Source organism: Syngnathus acus, chromosome 6 (assembly GCF_901709675.1).
Source record: "Syngnathus acus chromosome 6, fSynAcu1.2, whole genome shotgun sequence".
NCBI classification, from domain to species: Eukaryota; Metazoa; Chordata; class Actinopteri; order Syngnathiformes; family Syngnathidae; genus Syngnathus; species Syngnathus acus.
The window spans coordinates 737,940-757,566 of record NC_051092.1 but is presented as its reverse complement, the minus strand read 5'-3'; the positions used below and the strand labels follow the sequence as shown (position 1 = coordinate 757,566).

General features: G+C 43.0%; 1 protein-coding gene across 3 annotated transcripts; it reads right to left on the bottom strand.

Annotated features, from left to right (window-relative positions):
- Positions 1–254: 254 nt before the first annotated feature.
- Positions 255–19,288, bottom strand: myrf (myelin regulatory factor). 3 transcript variants are annotated; one of them, XM_037253174.1, is made up of 28 exons: positions 19,268–19,288; positions 15,905–16,389; positions 9,663–9,753; positions 9,205–9,519; positions 8,917–8,978; positions 8,586–8,802; positions 7,892–7,992; positions 7,613–7,727; positions 7,061–7,256; positions 6,900–6,976; positions 6,511–6,621; positions 6,337–6,427; positions 5,647–5,847; positions 5,411–5,519; positions 5,169–5,278; positions 4,906–5,066; positions 4,760–4,832; positions 4,582–4,664; positions 4,395–4,469; positions 4,241–4,321; positions 4,019–4,086; positions 3,871–3,945; positions 3,358–3,588; positions 3,183–3,276; positions 3,034–3,096; positions 2,451–2,556; positions 2,283–2,357; positions 255–1,892 (listed from the first exon to the last, which is right to left on the bottom strand). In XM_037253174.1, the coding sequence occupies exons 2-28, from the start codon at positions 15,948–15,950 to the stop codon at positions 1,812–1,814; spliced, it is 3,108 nt and encodes a 1,035-aa protein (XP_037109069.1). In that variant the 5' UTR covers positions 15,951–16,389; positions 19,268–19,288; the 3' UTR covers positions 255–1,811. The 3 variants fall into 3 exon arrangements, with proteins under 3 accessions (XP_037109069.1, XP_037109071.1, XP_037109070.1); XM_037253176.1 differs by lacking the exon at positions 4,241–4,321 and having other exon boundaries at positions 6,322–6,427; positions 6,900–6,985; XM_037253175.1 differs by lacking the exons at positions 15,905–16,389; positions 19,268–19,288 and adding an exon at positions 11,906–12,032 and having other exon boundaries at positions 6,322–6,427; positions 6,900–6,985.
- Positions 19,289–19,627: the final 339 nt, after the last annotated feature.

Sequence of the window (19,627 nt, the reverse complement as noted above, 5' to 3'; positions counted from 1 at the left end):
CAGGATTCACTGTACTCGATTTCAGCAATGGATTCGCGTTTCATTCTGCAAAACGGTCCAAAACACATGTAATCGTATGGGTTGTTAGCAAACTTAAAATATTCAAACAGTATATGTTGCCGGTAGATTGACCAGAATCTAGAGTCTGTGACGAAACCGATTGTGATCTCGGTTCCTTTAAGACAAAACTATGAGCAAAGTAGACTATCGACTACTCATTTGCTGCCATCTGGTGGTCCAAAGAAAAAGTCTCCTTGCGCCACAAATCATATAATATTTATTTGCTTTTACAATATTACAGCATATTCTTGAAATAAAACCCTCTGGAAAAGTGATGACCGTGTGGTCTCAATATTATATGTCATGATATTTAAGTATTCAAGTTAGTGTTATGGTATTTGGACTTCACATGTAGAAATGGTCGGAATGTTTTCGTAACCATTCCAGTTCTTAATAGCTAAAGTGGAAATATGCTGTCGACAGCAAAAAACAACAACAACATAAACTTTAAAAACAATACAATAACACAAAAAATGAGTATCAATTTTAAACACAATGCTGCCAAACAGTACTATATGTAATGCAATTCTACTGGACTATCTAAAGCAGATGGACAGAGCAAGAGCAGTTCATTATTTATATACAGTGTATATGTACACACAGTGTGAAAAGTGCTACAGTGGTTTCATTTATGCTAGCTGGTGCATTATAAATAAGCAAGAGTACATAAGAAACGGAAAAGAGTTGCTCTGAGTTTTCAACATGTTTTCTTTCCCCTCTGATGGCTGTTTTTCCTGTAAGATATTGAATTTGTCAAAAACCTACATGTGGACAATGAATCTGAAAGACAAAAGCGCAACAGTTGGGCACATCACAAGAATATTTTTAAATCAGAAAACATTATAGGCTACCAAACATATCACACATATTAAACTTGTTAAAAGATGGTGCAGATGACTAATATTTCAAACAGTGATGTTATAGTCACAACTCCCTCGCAGCTTTATTTATATTCACCGACAAAACTGTGGCAATTGAGAGTTTGGAGGGAAAAGCAACTTTGATGCACGTTACTAGCATAAGCATAATTCAGTGTAAAATATTCCAGTGTTTTCTTGAGAAATATTGTCAGTGTTGGACATATATTATTCTCTAGCGTTTTTCCAGTTACTAAGCATTCATTCATCCATCCAGTCCTATAATGTGTAATTCTGAGGAAATGAGCATGACTTGCTTCCTTCAACACTGCCCATATTTGTGTGCTAATGCATACATGACGGATTCTGACATTTGCCATTAAGAGATACATTTCCTCTTCTGTCTGTGCAGTACTTTCCCAAATTGTAGCATAAGAGGCCAAGGAAGTAGCAGTGTGGACTATTCGAGGTAAAAGGCAGGTTGCAGCCAGACGGAGCTGAACCCTTAAACTCGTCAGTGTATTTCTATTTGGAGGTGAATGTACTTTCAGTGTACATCAAGTCAACAAAATGTATACGGTGTCATCCAGTGTATATTGACGACGCGTCTGTGATCGTTCATTTCACTTCACAAGTTTCAAGGTGGCATTTCAACTGTGGTGCAACACAGTTGTCAGTTGATCTCAAACATTTTCAGACACAAACAACAGCTGATGACAGCAAAAAGAGATGTTGATACGAGCCAGACGGCAGTGATAGATAGTTTTACATAACTTTCTTTGAAAATAAAACACAAGAATAAAACAGAATGCACATTAAAATGCACATCGCAGGTAGATGCAGCTCGCTTATAAGGCATGAACGAGGTGGCCAGGCAGGCATCCTTCTCGCATCTCACATGCACTTGTTTTCAATGACAATGTGGTAGTCAGAGTAGGAGGACGTTTCACCCTCAGCGGCACAACTCATTCCATCCTGTTAAGAATTTGAAAAAAAAAATCAATAAAAAGCTTTACTCGTAAAGAAATTCTTCATACCAAAACACGCTTTAATAATTGACAGCATTTATGGCAATCCTTTTTTTTCTCCCATAGTCAAAGGATTTGGTCAATGAGTTACTAGCTTCTCAAAATAATTGTCCATTCATTCGATTGTCAAGTCAGCACATTTGAATGAATTAATCAGATTATTCGATGAATCGATTGTGAAAATATTCGATTGTGACACCCCTACTTGAGATACAAGCAAAATGGTGACATTCAAGTGCGCTTCAGTCACCACCGTTAGATGGCATTGTGTATCAACAAGTTGTGATTTCACTCATGACATTTGATCTCCCCTTGTTTGGTAGCTGAGTGTACTCACAGATGAAGAGACCCGAAAATGATAGGTGATGTCTTGGAAGGACAGCAGAGGCAGTGACCACAAGTGATGAGTGCCCTTCAAGAGGAACGTCAACAATCAGCCAACCAAGCAGAAGGAAAGCTGACTTCAATTGATGTGTTTTCTGCATTTCATGATCAAAAACTTTACCCGTGTTGTTGTTCTTTGTCCACTGTACAGTTCGGTCTCCGTGTGATTTGGACATAGCCGTCCTTTGGTAGCTTGACATTGTTGGACCCACACGCTGTCTGGGGACCTGAAAGCAATCCGTTTCAATGATATGCCTCCACATACGCGTTATGTGCTTCATGATTGCGCAACAAGTTCTCTACTTTGAATGAATGATGTATTGATATTTATTTCATTCACCTTCTTTGTGTTCAGTTTCGACTGAAATTGAATGGCCCATTGTTGCAATGCGTGCTGGTTAACATAATATCGTTTCTTTGTCTGCACCATTACAATCATCTCCTTTCAGTTTGCGGCAGCTGATGACTGACTTTGTTTTAGCATCAGCAGCTTCCCTGTTTTCATACTGCATCCAAACGAGCCACATAGTTGCAGCGGGGTTAGGGTTACTGTAGTTCATCGGTTCCTGAGCGCATACCGCTAGTGGTACAAGGCCTCCCTCGAGCGATGTGCAAATAAAATCACTGTCCAAGTACAGTTTAGTTGTATTGAACTTTTTAAAGCACTTTTATTTTATCTCTAATATCCGTGTTCATATACTCACATCATGTGCAAAGTGAGTTGCGATAGCGAAGAATTGGTCTTTCCATGGAGGGATATCGTGTAACTGGGGAAGCAGGAAAAAAAAAAAAAAAAGCCTGTAAACACCGCAGAAAATAAAAACGTAACTCCTGTAAATAAAAAATTCCACACCTGCAACTTTTGGGGGTTTTACAATATTGTGTTGTGATTTCTTGCTCCGTCTCCACTATGTGCAGAGCAGTCAGCGACGGTGTTGATCTTCCTTCTGGCAAAATAAGCATAGGGAACGTAGACAAGCTGCTACAAGTTGATTGCAGACAAATAAGATGCTTGACCATGAATTTACCCTTGAAATATACACTGCGCTGTCTTCGTGGCGTTGGCTGCTGTCCACCGGGCAGACGGTTGGCGGCCCCCGCTCCGTCCGAGTCTGCCGATGGAGGCCTTTTGGACTTGGACATGTAGAGCGGAGCAGACGTGTGACTCAGACGGTTTCTGTTGCGTCCATCCTTGTCCATCATTCTGGATTTGGCCTTCTTATTAATGCTGCCTGGTGTGGGAACCAAGGTGTCTGGAGCTACACATCATAATTCTACAGTTATACAGTTGTCGAATAATTGGACCGGAAGGACAATAACCAACATTGACATCACTTGAAATAATAATAAATATATATTTTAAATGAAATCCTCACTCTCAGATGAGCTGAAGCACATTTGAATCAATCTCATTTAGATGGCAGCGGTTGAGCTTAATATGGTTTGTAATTATTTTGAGATATTCTTGTATCTAATGTTGTGACTGCTGAGTGTTTATTGTAATATTGGTGTGATTTTTTTCGGGAGAGTAGCTTACTTACCTGCGGCAGATTGGTTGTTATTTAACATCAGAATGGTGGATGATTGGTTGCTCAAAGATGTGGTTGAACAGCAAGCTGTTGAGGAAAGATTCATGCATAAGCAAAGGAAGCGGCTTTCAAAAGCACTCTTATGCATCCATTCATGTACCTGGTGTCGATGTCGTGGAAAGCGGAACAAATGGACTCTTGAGTGACGATCCCAGTGCGGCTCTTGACCTGCACCCATCACATTGTATCCAAGTAGCACACATGAAACGACATTCATGATGGCCATGTCTTTTCAGATCGGGTTATAAAAACCATGTCGATCAAATTTCAAGATGATCAGAAAGTCAAAGACGTAGCGGGAAAAGAGAGGCTGGCGTCGTACCATGAACATGCAGGTGAACAGAAAGTGACAGTGGCAGTGAAGACGGGCATCCAAGAGATGGACAGAGCACAGGAAGCAAAGCTACAGCAGATCACATCCAAAGGCAGATTAGAGAAAGATACATTTTCACTGCTAAGGGAAACAAATGACATACCCGCCGCCGTCTTTGTTACCGACGTCTCCTCTATGATGAAGAGTCAGGACATAAAGGATGGACATGGATATGACACTGTGCAGTAGAAATCAAATACAGAAATGTGTGTGATTTTTGAAGTTCGTGACAAATGACGTTCAAAGGCTGCAATGAACTGGAAACCATGTGAACATTGTCTCCGTCTAACCTGAAGGCCATGACAATGACGAGGGCCAGGATGCTCCCCTGCATGAACCTCTGACTGATACAGCCTTGATCTGGAAGTGGGCTCTGCAAAATAAATCAAACCAAATAAGCCTAAATAAAGAAATAATTGCATCTTGCTTCTAATCCAACACCAAAGTAGTGTTTAGATCTTAGCAGACCTTGCTCCCAGGTTTGACTGTCTTCTTCTTAAGGGGGCCACTTCCTGTCCTGCTAAAATAGCTTCCCGATTGGCTGCGAGGACGACGACAGGCAAGTGATAAGATCTCAGGCCGTGCTCAGGCCGCATTGGTTTTGGCACTCTCACCTGACCGTGCCGCCGCTCACGGTGCTCTTCATACTGTCGAGACGTCGCAGCTTGGCCAGTTTGCGGCTCCAGCGCTCCAACTCGTCTATTCGGGTCTCCAGGTTGTCTGTCAGCTTGCACAGCTCTTTTACCGCACCCACGTTTTCCATGAAGATGCGATCCTTGTCAGAGAGGAAATGAGAGACAAAGCCACATCAGCATGAAAAAAAAAAAGAGGAAGTTGCGCTTGCTCCTGTGAATATGATTGCTGTATGAAAACAAACCTTGTTGACAACTAAAAGGTTGGGAATAGTTTCCCCATTGGCGCACACAACATCGCCCCCTTCCTTGACTGCCTCGGGTAAAATCTGTTGAACCTCTTGCGCAATCACTCCTGTCGGAGAACATTTTGGTCGAGTATGAGCGAAAGACAAGACACACATCGGACAGCCACGGAGCACCGACGCAGGTATTAGGTGAAAAGCAAAAAGTGATGAAATGAAATGAGTTACTCCATGTTTGTTACCGGTCTCTGCGGTGCGCTCTATGCCGACGGTGGCGGCAAACTCGGGCTTGTATTGATAATGGACCAGCCTCATCTGAGAAATCCGTTTCAAATTGTCTGTGGTGTCCACCTACACGCACACACACACCAAACAACAAGCGAGCACATGCGGATGGAATGAAGACACGGATGAATGGCTCAAGGCAGGCGTGATTCATGACGACAACGAAAGAGAGCGCACACACAAACATCCTGACCTCTTGTACATTCTCTTTGGCTCGGATGTCGGACGGATGCACGAGGGAGCCCATGACCTTGACATTACCGTGGACGACAAGAGCCTCGTCGGGCCGGTCGGTGTTGACGCCGACTCTCCCGTGATGGTAGACCGAGTCGGGTAATTGGCCTCGCTGCCACAGCACGTCCGAGTCGCTTTCAAACTGGCCCGGGTTGGACGCCTGTGACGTGTGGTAGAGGTGCTGTCGTTGAGTTATTTTAAAGGGGCTCGAATAAGGCCCAAATAAAAGGACAAAAGTATTGGGACGCACTTCACTTTGAGTCAACCGAATGAGGTGAACTAGCTTTCCTAGCGCTACATCCAAAAAGGACTTGAGCCAATGCTGGGTTCTATTTTTTTGTGCGTGTACATCAAAAGCATATAGTATCAAATAGTTTGAGAGCAACTAAGTAAATCGAGATGTTTTCCCACTCTGATGTGGAAGGCCACAGTCTGAATTTGCCAGCTGTCTGAATACTTTTGTCCACGTAAACTACGATATCTTTCGAAGCCATCTAACGCAAAGACATTTGGACGGTATCTCAGGCAAGCAAAGGAGAGGACTAGAACGAGAGAAACCATCAAAGAATGGCATGCAGATGACGCAATGACATTCACAGCTGATAAGATTGCTGAAGGAGGGAGGCAGACAGACATGGCTGGACGTTACCCTGACGATGATCCTCTCAGACACATGAGCAGCCACAGTGTATGTCTGACTGTGGGACTGAGCGTGCAGGGCCACCACCAGCATGAAGTACCTGCAGGACAAAATCAAGAATCAATCAACTCGGGTTATCATAAAAGTGAATCAATGCCGAGCGAGCGAGAGAGCGAGACACACCTCTGGTCTGGATTTGGTTTGCCTTTCTTTCTCATGTTATTCGCTGTGGTCTCGCTGAAGTGGAGCCGGCCAACTGTCACTTTTGTGACTTGCTCTGGGGGCAAGGTGACCCTTGAGGGAGCGAAAGGTCATGAGGAAATGTTACAACAAGGAGATGAGAAGATGTCCAGTTTTTGAGGAGCAGCTTTTCGTTGGGCGTCAATGACACGTCTTTTATTTGGCGATGACATTTTTGGGATGACCTAAAAATGGAATTTGTTTGAAATCTACTATCCACCCCTGCATTGGCTACACCCACAAGTCAAACAAACATTGACAGAAGTAACCAGCGAGTCTAAAACAGAACATCTTGATGTTTTTTTCATTTGAGTATCAAGCCAAAGACTTACAAAACCGGCTTGAAAGGCCTCTTGCTTCGATCCGACTGTGACTGCTCCACGCTGATGGACTGATTCATGGCCTCCACCTTGCAATCCAGCGAAAGAGAAACAACAGGCTAAATAAATATGCAGCTCTTGAGAGGATGCCATCAATCGCTCCAGTGCCTCACTTTCACTCCGTTGAGTTTGAGATAGAAACAGTCGATGGGCTGAAATCCTTCGCTTGTCTTGACGTACTTGGGATCGCCCAGCATCCCTACGTACACTGTCACCTGGAAGTGATTCTTCTTCTGGCACACAAAAGCATCGTCGGACAAGGAGAAGTTGAAGCCTTTGTCGGCATCTACTCGGTAGCTTGGCATCGGGCTAAAGACATAGAAGGGAAAAAAAGGCGTCAAGAGAATGGACATTTCTATTGACGGCGGCAATATCTTTTCCACGTGCCGAAAGGTCATTTCTTGTCATTACTCTCGGTTTCCAGCGTTGCTAAAGTAAATTCTTCCTTCACCCCCCCCTCCTTCCTCTCGTCTTTCTTAATCGAAACCTCGCGCCGGCCGGTTCACTCCCCCGCACGGCTCACCTCTGAGGAATTTATAGACCTCTGCGGCCCGGCAATGTCAATTGTGTGCTTGAATGATCTTTTCCAACAATTATCACTCCCTTCCATTTTTGCCTGTTATTTCTCCCTCCAATCAAAATTGGCCAACATTAAATCCACCCACAGCTCTTTGCAGTTTGCATCATAAAGTGGCGTCCACTTGTTCTGCTGGTGAGGTTGCCACTTGATGCACTGATAGTTTGGGTCCATGTATCCGTTGTCGGCCTCCTGCATCAAACCTGCAATCAAACCAGATGATCGGATATCAGGATGAAGATGAGAACGCACGAAAACCACCCGAGTGTCCAAACTTTTCTGTTTTGTTAAAAAGCAAGAGCGGGTGAGGTAGAAGAGGTGAAGAAGAAAGAAAGAAAGATGCCTGCCTGCCTGCCTGCCCGCCTACCTGGTTCTTGTTTGATGATACCTGTGAGGATTTGGGAATTGAGAGTGCTGTTGGGAGAGTCAGAATGCTTCCTCTTTTTTGCCTGATGAACAGGAATTCCACTGGTGGGACAAATGGAAACAAAAAGCACGTGCAATCATTCTATCTGGACAGTAGAAACAAATAAAAAATTCAAACTAAATCGACAATATTAACCTTGCTGCTACCTGACCATAAGCCTCAAGTCAAGTTGAGTCCCAACTGAATTTCAAATGATTACTTGGTGTAAATCGTATCGTAAGTGAACTCACACAATCCATCTTAGTCACAACACACACTGGAGTGTTGTTGTTGTTTTTTTTTTTCCACTGAGCAATACACAAAAAAATACATATGTGTGTTAGCTAAACTCTGGAGCTAACTAAGCTAGCTTACCTGCGTCTGCTAGTGATAGCTGAAGCTAAACCTCATAAATGTTGTGTCCCTTGTGTCTGAGTTGTAAATCTACCATATTGCTAATGTCTTTTCCCCAATTTCATTCGAAACACAATCAGTTCATTCAAATGTTTCCATCTTTCCAATTGAAACACGGACGCCATCTTGTTTTGGCGCCATTTCAGAAATCGTACAAAAAGCAAATGAACCAAGGTAGAAATCAAAAGAAAATTGCAAATGGGTGACTTTCTTCATCATGATGATGGTCATCATCACTTACTCCTGCCCCTGCGGATGCTGCAGTAGCTGGTGAAGCATCTGCGTCTGCTGCATGTCTCCACCGGCACTGGTGGCTGGGCCCATGGGATACTGGGATATGATGGGCTCTGGCTTCAAGTACATGTCCCGGTGCATGCCGCCATAGTGAGGCGGAAGGGGCGGCGTCGGAGTCATGTGACACATGTTTTCCGGCGTCATGGTCCTAATCATGTGCGGGTCTGAAAGTCATCGTGGTGGCAAGGATTTACTTTTAAAACTCTTACGTGGATAGCATATAATCTATTATTATCATGATACATTCAAAAAAGTGGAAGCAAATGGTGGTCACTCACCATTCACCTGCTGAGGTGAGTACGGCTCTGAGCTTGAGTCTGGCGGGGACTCGGGAAGAGTTCTAAAATAAAACGCAAGATCGGAAAAAAAACTCCATTTTCTGAAGTGGCTGTCCAGAATATTGTCTTTTATATAACATTGTGGGTATATTTATTTCGTTTCACTTTGAGGTGATTATGGCTAATTTCCTAATTAAATGAGGAACAATTTTGCATATTTTAGTCATTTTTTTTACTCTCATCTGCTTATGACCAAGCCCATTCCAAAAAAGTGGGCCTTTCACTCACCCAGGGGCGTAGTGAGCTCTGTGCTCGGGTTTGATGTGTGGCTGCTGCTGGTGCTGCTGCTGCTGCTGGTGCTGCTGCTGGTGCTGCTGGTGTTGCTGATGCTGACCCAGGCAGGGGTAGCTGTGCCGCAGGCTCAGGGAAGGACCCGCCGCCGGGTACGGGTTGTTGGGACAGTTGGGGGGGCCGGGGGGAGGCGCTCCCTGGCGGAGGGGAATCGGAGGGCTCACGCCGCACACCAACCCCCCAGAGGTGGACACTCCCGCCTGGGGGGATGAGTAATTAGGTCCCGGGGTGCTGTGGACCTCTGAGAAACAGCTGGGAGACCCAAGGGCAAAAAAAGGGGGGGGGGGGGGGGATTAGCTTTATCAGAGAAAACAAATTCCTTCGCAACGACATGAAGTGCATGGGCAGTGTGTGTTGTTTTGACGTTGCCGGGTTGGCGCGTAGTCCCTACTGACATGTCAGTGCTATCGTCCTCCTTGCTGATGTACTCTTCCAGGATACTGGTGTCGATGTTGGCTGTATCCAGACTACTGGTAATATCATGGCCTAGGGTAAAGGGGAGGGGGAGGGGGGGTCAGGAGATAGAGAGCATGTGGGAATTAACAACAGGAATCTTTCAACAACTTTGCACACTAATTGCAAGTGGATGCCGACTTTGGATCCTTTCCCTCCTTATCGCAACTCACTTGATTAGATGCCATTTGCCTTGTACAGTATTTCAAAAAGGATAAACACAATCTATGATTTGCTTAGTGGGAATGTGTGGCTACTTTCGCTCCAATATTAGGAGTTAACATTGCTTGATGCATAAAGCTGCCCTCCTCAATTACAACAAACAATGAATCTTGTTGCTCCATGACTGCACTCATGCATGTCTCCTTTTAATATAGTCGAATAAAAGCCTCCTCCGGGACTGTATATCAATTTTGCTTGTGCCGTGCGTGGCTCAATAAAGGTTGGGAAAGCCAATCGTGCCGTGCTGCTTGAGTGCAGGTTCTTTCTTTTTCACCCTTTGAGCGCCAAAGCCTCTCAAATCCTTAACACATGACCTCACTAATAGCCTGATGTACTCAGTTTACACAAAATGGGCGCAAACAAGCACGCAAAGCATTGCCAGCATAGCAGACTGTGACCACTTGTCCTTAAGCACATGAAGGTCCCCCCCCCCCCGAATTTTATTGTGTCACATCAATCTTCACATTGCAATGTCAGGTCCTCTGCAACCTTTAGCAGGTTCACGCTCTCTTGAGTGGACAGAAGCAGATGGTAAATGTCTCCTAATGCGTGCCAGTGCAGCGGGAGAAAAGCAGGATGGTTCCCCCTGAAATAAGATCCAGATGTGCACCCCACCCACAACAGCCGTAAATCTAAACTGGCAGGCCTGATAACGAAATGCTACAGGGAGAGGGGAGGCTGGCTGGATGGATGGATGGCTGGCTGGATGGATGGATGGAGGGAGGGAGGCCAACAAGGAGGACAAACCATAAGTTGGCTCAAATGAATGAAAGTGTGAAGGAGAACTGCAAAGAGAAGGCAAAGCACGGTATGGCATTACGCCACCGCCACCGTTTTTGTCCAAATGATGTCAAAGAAACTATAGTCCAGGGTTCCAGCACAAGAGCAACACGTCATTGAAAAATTGTCTCCAGAAACAAACATTTGTTAAGTTGTCGAAGCTGAGAAAAGGATGTGATATTAGATTTATTTTATTTGTTTTGCTTGCAATAGCGTAAACCGAAGCAATCATTTTTAATCTTACACAACCATGAATAGCTTCCATCTCCTGTCACTCAATCAGTGGAGTTTGCGATGCTGTGTGCAACTTTACTTGTATTCAGTCCAGCTGTGGACACAACAAACACTGTCATCATTGTCAGACTCACTTCAATACAGACTGGTCTTTTCAGAGTTTGTGTATCTGTGTGTGTGTGTGTGTGTGTGTGTGTGTGTGTGTGTGTGTGTGCAAGCGAATCTACTCTCGAAGCTGCCCCTAAGGTCGTACAAATTAGATTTCAAGCAAATTCCTGTGATAAAAATGAATCACAAAAGTTTTCAATTCAGACCGCCGACGTGTATGACGTCCCGCGTACTTGATGAGGGCTCAATTCAGTCACTTTGCTTTTGTGTAACTTTATCCGGTTGAAGGTTCAACCTCGAACTGTTTTGGTCGTATTGTGCGTGATGTACTCCTGTGCTGTGGTTATCTCAACACAGAGCTCCACACACGATTAAGATTCTGTCCCACCATCATTGTCGAAACAAAGTCCTCAAAGACAGAAAAACAAAAAGAACAGATACTTCGGGATATGTGTTTCCAAACGGAAGCAACATCTTTCTTGCTTGCTGTTCCTGCAGGTCCTCCAGCTATTGGACAGGTTAGCGAGAGTGGTGCCATGACCTTTGGGACTTCTTTCATTGTGTCCAGTACAGAAGTGGCTGAACGGCGGCCCCTGACTGGTCCTCAAGGACACTGTCTCAACACCAAACCATACTGTATTCATTGTTTTCCTATAAAGCGTAGTCACCTTCCATACGTTTGTTGGAGGATAATAAATTGGTTACCACGACGCAGGTGAAACCAAACTCAATACACAATACAGAAGAACACAAACACTGGCAGTTGCATATAGAAAAAGAAAAAAAAAAGAAAACTGAGCCTCACAACTCATACATTTAAAAACACATTATGGAGGAGTACCTGCACGTAGCCAAAGCATGTTGATGTCCTTGAGACGAAAAACCCCTTCAAGAAGAACAAAATCCACTCGATTTTTCACATGTTTGACTAATGGCAGTTGAAGACGTTCTCCCGCAGACCATCAGCCCCAACAAGTGTGTATGTGCGAGGCTGCGCGTGCGTGCACGTCGACGTGGAAGAAAAGAAAAGGTAATTTGGTGCGTGTACGTGCGTGTGAATGGCTTGAGGGGTGTTATAATGAGGATTATTCCTTCCTCAGTCATGAGAAAGGGCTGTACCAGGCTACCACACACAGTCCTCGTCGCTCACAAGCACTGGGCGCACTGCATGGTGGACCTGGCTCAGGAGATTAGAGGAGTGACAGGGCTGGGAGCGTGACACAAAAGAAAGGCCACCAAAAAAAAGGAAAACCAGACGTCGTAGAGAGCGAATGACTGGAGGGAAAGAAAAAAAAAAAAAAAGAAGAGGTGACCCTAAGAGAGAGATTGATAGAACTTTACAAACTATTATTTTTCCTCTGGACCTCAGCAAAGGAGGTCATGTTTTCATCACTGTTAGTTAGCAGGATGACGCAAGAACGAGTAAACAGATGAGGCAGGGGTCAGGAAACAAACATTTCCAACTCTTTTCAACATCAGATAAGGCAACTGTTTATATTCCCCCCAAGTTCTCTAAATAATGTATTCATCTTAACAAATGCTAGATCCAAGTAGGAGGTCGATTCCTTTGGAAAAAAAAAATGTTACTCAGAATATCCAATTATTTTCAATCCACTTGCATTGGGGTCAAGTGGGGGCACAACCAAACAGAAGGTCATTTCTTCATCGACATGTTTAGGAGCTTTAAACTTGAGCAATTGCAAATCTGGAATTGACATACTTCCAATCGAATACAAAATCGCAGAGAAAAGTCCAAGATGTGTATTTCTCACGATTCCACGTCAACACGAGCTGGGAATAGAATAGATCTTTATTGTCATTGTCACACATTTGAGGATGACTGCTGGTGCTGATGATGAAGGTGAGGCACGACAATAAAAGGTCATCCATGAGCACCTCACGCCTGGCCGCTCTGGAACAATACCTTCATTCCTTTCCAAGTAAATCACCTTTCGGAGCTGTAAATCAAAGGAGTCTGGCGGCTGGTATATGGATCCGGCTTTCAAGCAGCATTTTCAAAACCACCTTCTGGAACTATGATTCACTAGCTTGTTGGGAGTACTTCATAGGAATTCTCGTACAGCCACATGAGGAATGGATTTTCAACGGGAGAAAGAACAAGAGTGGTATACGCACACTTTGTCCATCAGTTGGCCTCAAGTGCTATCGGCATCGCAAGAAACTTGTTGAGAGAATTTTCTTTTTTTTTTTTGTCCTCCGCTCGAGCACTTGCCAAGCATTTCATTCAAACATTGGCACATTCATGTTTCTGGGTGTGGATGATGGAAATGCAGATTGCAGATTGTGTTGTTTAACATCTGTGTCAACATATGAGATATTTGTGAGGTTTTTTTTTTTTTCAAATGGAAAACATGTGCCTTGGCTCAATGAAACAAACACTGACTGTTTTATGCCATTTAAAAGAAGCACTTTACACAAATCCAAATTCTTTGGATGTTCTGCGGATGCCTTGTGGCACCATGCTGCCCCTCACAGGTCGCTCTTGGTACGATGACATACTTCGGGGAGTTTTACTTCCTCACCATGAGAAGGCTTTAATAAATCGGTTAAGATGTTGGAGAAAAAAAAATCAAGATGTGTCGACTCCGCTTAACTGTGTATTGCAAGTGGAGTGACACGTTGCTTCCATCAAGTTGTGCTTGACGTGGTGTTTACACTGTAACTCCCAGCATATGTTTTTGCTCAAAGGAACGTGGATGAAACGTCCATGACACCTCACACAAAAACCAAAGTGATATTTCAATCAATAGTTCAGTTGACTTAGAGAGGATGGTTACTTGAGATGAATCCACACCGCGGCAATAAATGTCACAAAACTTTGCGTGTGCATGTGAGCAACTGTTTATTGTCCAAGTGAGTCAGAGATGAGAAGGTCAAGTTATGGTTGGAGATTTGGTTGGCTTTCTCCCAAAGGGCGATTCTCTCAGCACTGTGAGTCTGCTCTGTCTCACCTCCTCACCCTGTCTGCTCACTGTTACTCTAATGGAGTCTTCTGAGAAGAAACACCCCAGTCTCACCTCATTGTGTTTTAACAACCAGCAGGGCTATGCCAGGAATGCAAGCTGTGCATTAGGGTGATGTATACATATTTCGGTAATCCTATTAAAACATAGCTTACCGGCGGTGGGTGGGTGGTTGAGATCCATCACTGTGATGGCTGCGTGTGTTCTTGGATAAAAGCCGCAAAAACAAAAAGTCTACCATCATCCAAAATCAAAGCCAAATGCCTCCCTATAATGAAAAGCAACATTTTTTCAACGACCTGTTTGAATGGAATGGGGCCATTCACATTGATTTTGGTCAGATCGTTGACTTTCATTGGGAATTGAGAGATGAATTTCCACTCAACGCTTAACAAACCACCCTGTGAGGCAATCACTTAAATTGACGGTGTATGTGTGTGTGGGAGCTCCAGATGAATTAATTGCTGTCATTAATACTCACTAGTACATCCCATTTCATTCATAACTATAACAACAGAATGCATTGAACCCTCTGAATCACTGCACAAGCCGCAGTCTGCAGTATTCACGCCCACAACGGCGCAAAGCACCCTTTTTAAAAACGTGCCACGCTGCACCAGCTTGCACGAGATTTTGAAAAGTACTCAAACTAAGTCCAGCACGCAACAATAAAGATTTACTGAAAGCCTTTCGTGTTGTTTGACAAAGTTGTGAGCTTCATAGGGATGACTCAGAGCAACATGATTTAGAAGCTATGGCATCATTAGCCTAGCATGAGATTTCTGTCCATTATTTGATCTTTATCTTGGAATGGAACTCTATTGACAAAAGCTCCATGTCTTCGACTCACATTGTTTCATCATTATTTTTTATGATGGCTTGATACCAAAGGCTTGCAAGCTCACCGTCTTTATCTTCGAAATAATTAGCAGTCCCTCAAAGGCAACATTTGAAACAGGCTCAAAGCATCAAAAACAAGCACCTATTTACTTTTCATGGCCAAGTTGACATTTTAGTGCAAGTGAGTGTGGCTCACATAAAGCCAGAGAAAGAACATCTCTCTTACTCCCAAAGCAAGAATGTAAACACACTAAATTCCTGTCAAAATGGCACCCAATCTCTGACAGTCCAGGGTGGCCCGGGAATATAAGTTAACACTGTGTGTATACTGTATACGATCAAGTTTTTTTCATTGACGAAATCCATAAAACTCAAGTGTCGATGTGCACTTGACTTCTGCCAAACACTTGACATGGTCAATGTGGAATTAGTGCACCGGGAATTCGGAGACATGGGAGTGTTGTGAATCAATCAAACAGACGTGAGTGAACGTCAATATCTTGCCTGTGATGTACGTCATTTATTATGACAAAGTGAGTCAGAGTCAATTCTGGGATGAATTCAAATCAATGCTCAAAAAAGAAAAGCAAAGCACCACTTCATGTCATTTTGGTTTTCCTCAATCATTTCTTTTTGCATAGACTTGTGCAATTATTCAACCATAACATTGCTCGCGTCTCAAACACTTTTGCAAAACCCGCCATTTATCTTCTTAACTTGAATCCTTCAAGTGTTCAACTTGATCTGGTAGCCATCACAAGCACTTTTGATGCTGTGCCCTTTAACCCTCCAGGTTGCTTGCATTTTGGGGTTCAAAGAAACAAAAAACGGATGAATAACTGACATGTTTAAAGTCAATGACTCTCGCAGTGAGTTGCAAATCTAAAGTAGTCGAGTCGTAATCAACAAAACTCATTGAGTTTCCAGAGAGAAGGTGGCAACACGTGCACGTCGAACTGCCTGAAAAATACACCTTCAATTGACAATGTCAACTTTTCAAGAGTGCGACGTCTTACCTTCAAAAAATCTCTGTAAGGCTTCAGTTTCATCTACCACGTCCATCCTAGCGGGCCCCGCATAAAAAATCCATTGAAAATCCCCGTTGCTCCGAACGACAGCAATTCGGATGGGGGAAACGTTCAAAGATGCATCACAAACTCTCTTCTTGGACGGGACGAAAAATAAAAATAAAGAAATCCAATCGTGCACGCGAAGAGCGAGCGTCTTTCTCTCTCTCGTTCAGTTGCCAAAGACGCAAGGTTGTCAAACAAATTCACACGTGTCACAGCCGGCGGCGGCTCATCATCTCCAACACGCCATCGCAACCATGTCACCTTGTGAAAAAATTGCCGAATCGAATCGCTCAAATGTTGTGCGTAAAAGCTGCGTCCAAGTCATCCAAAGCGAGTGAAGTTGGTTCCCCTCCTTCCTGGACAGGATGTGCGCAAGGACAAGATCGAGGGGCGTCGGAGGAGAGGAGACCAAGCAGGTGAGGGAGGGGCTGGAAAAAAAAAAAAAAAAAAAACGAAATCAAAGTTTAAAAGCATTATTTCCATCCTTATTTAACTTACAATAGTCATTCCAAATAATTCAGGTGTAGAGAGACTGGTAGTTTGTGTTGTCTTGCAACTTTAAGGCCATTATCAATTACAACTGTAATGTATGGCTATGATAACAAAACTTAAGACAATTATAAAAGCGAAGCAAATATTTTATATATATATATATATATATATATATATATATATAATAATAATAATATTACGTAGGGTTTTTTTAAAACATAAAATATAAGGAAACCCTACGTTTACCATTTTATGGCATCCATCCATCCATCCATCCATAATGGTCATAAACCATGCAAATATTCATAATCATAATTAGCTGACGCCAAAGAAGTCGAATAAATCTTGTCCACATCAACATTGATTTTGACAACTTCTCAAGCTGTTTAAAGCATTGACACTTGCAGTGAAATAATAAATGGTATCCTATAAAACACTTGTAAGTCTTCCAGAACCCAATTCCTTACATCACATCTGGAGGAGGGAACACATGTACTAAACTTGATACTGTCACTACAAGTTATAGTTGACTTCATTGGATTTACCGCACATATGACATGTTTTCCAACAAAAAAAACATAAAACATCATTCCTTGATGTAGTTTGATGATTTAAAACCCATCTGCGGGGCCTTACGTCAAGAGGAGTGTTTTGCGTTAGGGCCTCACGAGGAGGAGGGGAGGGAATGATCCATTTCTCGGACTCTTATCAGCTGCACCCCCACAACAATGCCACTGTGTGCAGCCCCCCCCCCCCGCAGCCTGGACGCCCCCCATTCGCCACATGTGAGATGCTGTTGTGTTGTCTTGTCCTTCCACAGCTGGAGCATCTCCCTCTTCGCCCCCCCCCCCCCGTGCCTTTCCTGCATTCAAGGCAAACAACGCCTCCCTTCTTGCGCCAGCCACACTATGCAGATTGTTTGAGAGGACAAGCGAGACAGAGAGCCAGCTAGATGCTGAGGGGGACAATGAAACAGCTGGCCACGTTAAGGCAGTTCATTTTGCCAATCGCATGGATGCTTGCTATGTGTGGCTAGTATATACATTTTGCCCCAATGTTTTCATTGTACACGAGAGTGGCGCTGAAACTTCTCATACCAAGTAGCACCTCGAAAAGATTCTTAGCTCGGTTCGTACCACTATCATGAGCTACTCAATATCATGTAAAGTGCTTGACCAAAGTGTTAAATGAAGGCAGAGGATTTTAGAATAGAGTTTAGAAACACAGCTAAAATGTATATTTCATATTATTATAAGCCCCCGTGGCGTCAAGGTACTTTACGGAGTAAGTGGCCCTTTAAGAAACACGACAATCAGTATTTACCTTTCCTCAATGAAGTATAGTAAAGTGAGTATATTTACATTCAATGCACATTATTTACAATATGTGTGTAGTTTGATGTCGTCACGTTTAAAATGTCGACATTGTCATCGTGGAATCTCAGTTCATATAAAAACTTTTTAGAGATTTGAAATGTATTTTACACAGTCAGAATTAGCCCCAAAACGTCCAACTTGTCATCAAACTCCAATTTTTCTGTTTCGACATTTAATACCAATCAAGGTCAGTCTATAGATAACATACATCCTTCTTACCACAGAAATGGACAATGTGGCCTCCATTTACATCCAATTAGCATCTCATGGTCTGTTCTGTCGCTTTGTGTTCTTTTTTTAAGCGTAAGTTTGAATTATTGATCGGAGCGGTATTCATTGAAGTGATACTGTACACCCAAGTGTAATGCTGCCACTTTCTCAAGGTTTCTCAAGATGCCAGGGCATAATAGATGAAAAGTTTTTATTCAATGTCATTTTTGTGGTAACGCAGATTCACTCATCTCTTAATAAAAAAAAAAAAAAGATAAGTACCTGACTAGGAGTGTCTGATAATTGCATGAAATTATTATTTTTTTAAAGGTCATTTAGTATATATTTAGAAAGTGAAAACCATTCCTGGAAGGTCTCAGATAGTTCACTTTAATGCAGCGAGACTAACGAAAGCGTTATGTTACTTATTTTCACATGCACAATTGCTTTACACATGTTAATTTATGATGTGTGATTATCAACACACATCCTCCAATAGAGGGCGCGGTTGCTCCGATAACGACTGGACAGAAAATCTAATTCCAAGGATGAAAGGTTTGAATTCACGAACATTTGGAGATTTGAACCCTTTATGGCTGACTTGCCTTCATGTCAAATTTAAAAGTTCTACATTTGTATGACTGTAATTTGCCATTTAAGCTCAACACTATAATGACAATAACTTCATTAAGAGGACTATTTGTACAATAATGACACAAGTCTTTCCAGCCACATTTCCACCTGAACTTCTTCAAATATTGTTGATTGATGATTTGTCAGGGCTAACAGCTTCAGGTTAATGATCAAACTTTATAGAAAGGTTTCCATAGTAACTAACTGCTACGTAAAACAAATCATAGAAAGGCCTTGGGTCAAACCTTTGTTTGGACTGCATACTTGCTCCCTAATAAATGGAAGAAAAGGCAATTTCATGCACCAAATCTTACAATGTATGTTGCACTTTATAGGTCAGTGCTTCTGATAGAGTTCAAGGCAGCAGAAAAAAATCCCATTGATCGCCTACCTCTGATGAAATCAAGTGCTTATATAATGGCTATTAGAAGAAAAAAATCTAAACAGCCTTTGTATCATGGCGGCTTCAGTTCCTTTTTGATTTTCAGTTGCATCACCCCCAGTTGACATGCAAACACAGCGAGCGAGCGAGCGAGCACCCTAAGGAGCTCCTCCCCTCTCGTCTTGAATTACCTGCCAGGCATCTGTCACTCACCTGTTCCTCCATTGCCTCCCTGTCCTCAGCGACTGCTGCGGGAAATCAACAAAAACTACGTGTGTGTGTGTGTGTGTGTTGCAGCAGCCACAGAAACTTTTGCTTGCAGGCTCGGAATTAAGCAGATCTCTTGTGCACCCTTCATTCCGGAGTTTTGTGTGTGCTAATTGGCGGCAGGCAGCTCGGCAGCTCGGCGGCGGCTTCCATGTTGGTCACCTTGAGCATTCAATTCAGAACACACAAAAGTAAGTTGATTTCTTTCTACCTTTGCTTACAAAGTCTACTTTCATGATTTTTTTTTTCCTTTTTTTTTAAAGGAGTCCAGTACATGAATTCTGCTTTTACAAAAATACCAGCAGT

Coding starts and splice junctions, on each gene's coding strand:
- myrf (XM_037253174.1), bottom strand. CDS start 15,950: ATGGACGTGGTAGATGAAACTGAAGCCTTACAGAGATTTTTTGAAG. Junction 3,589..3,870: donor TAACAACCAATCTGCCGCAG/GTAAGTAAGCTA, acceptor TATGATGTGTAG/CTCCAGACACCTTGGTTCCC. Junction 2,358..2,450: donor GACAAAGAACAACAACACGG/GTAAAGTTTTTG, acceptor TTCCTCTTGAAG/GGCACTCATCACTTGTGGTC.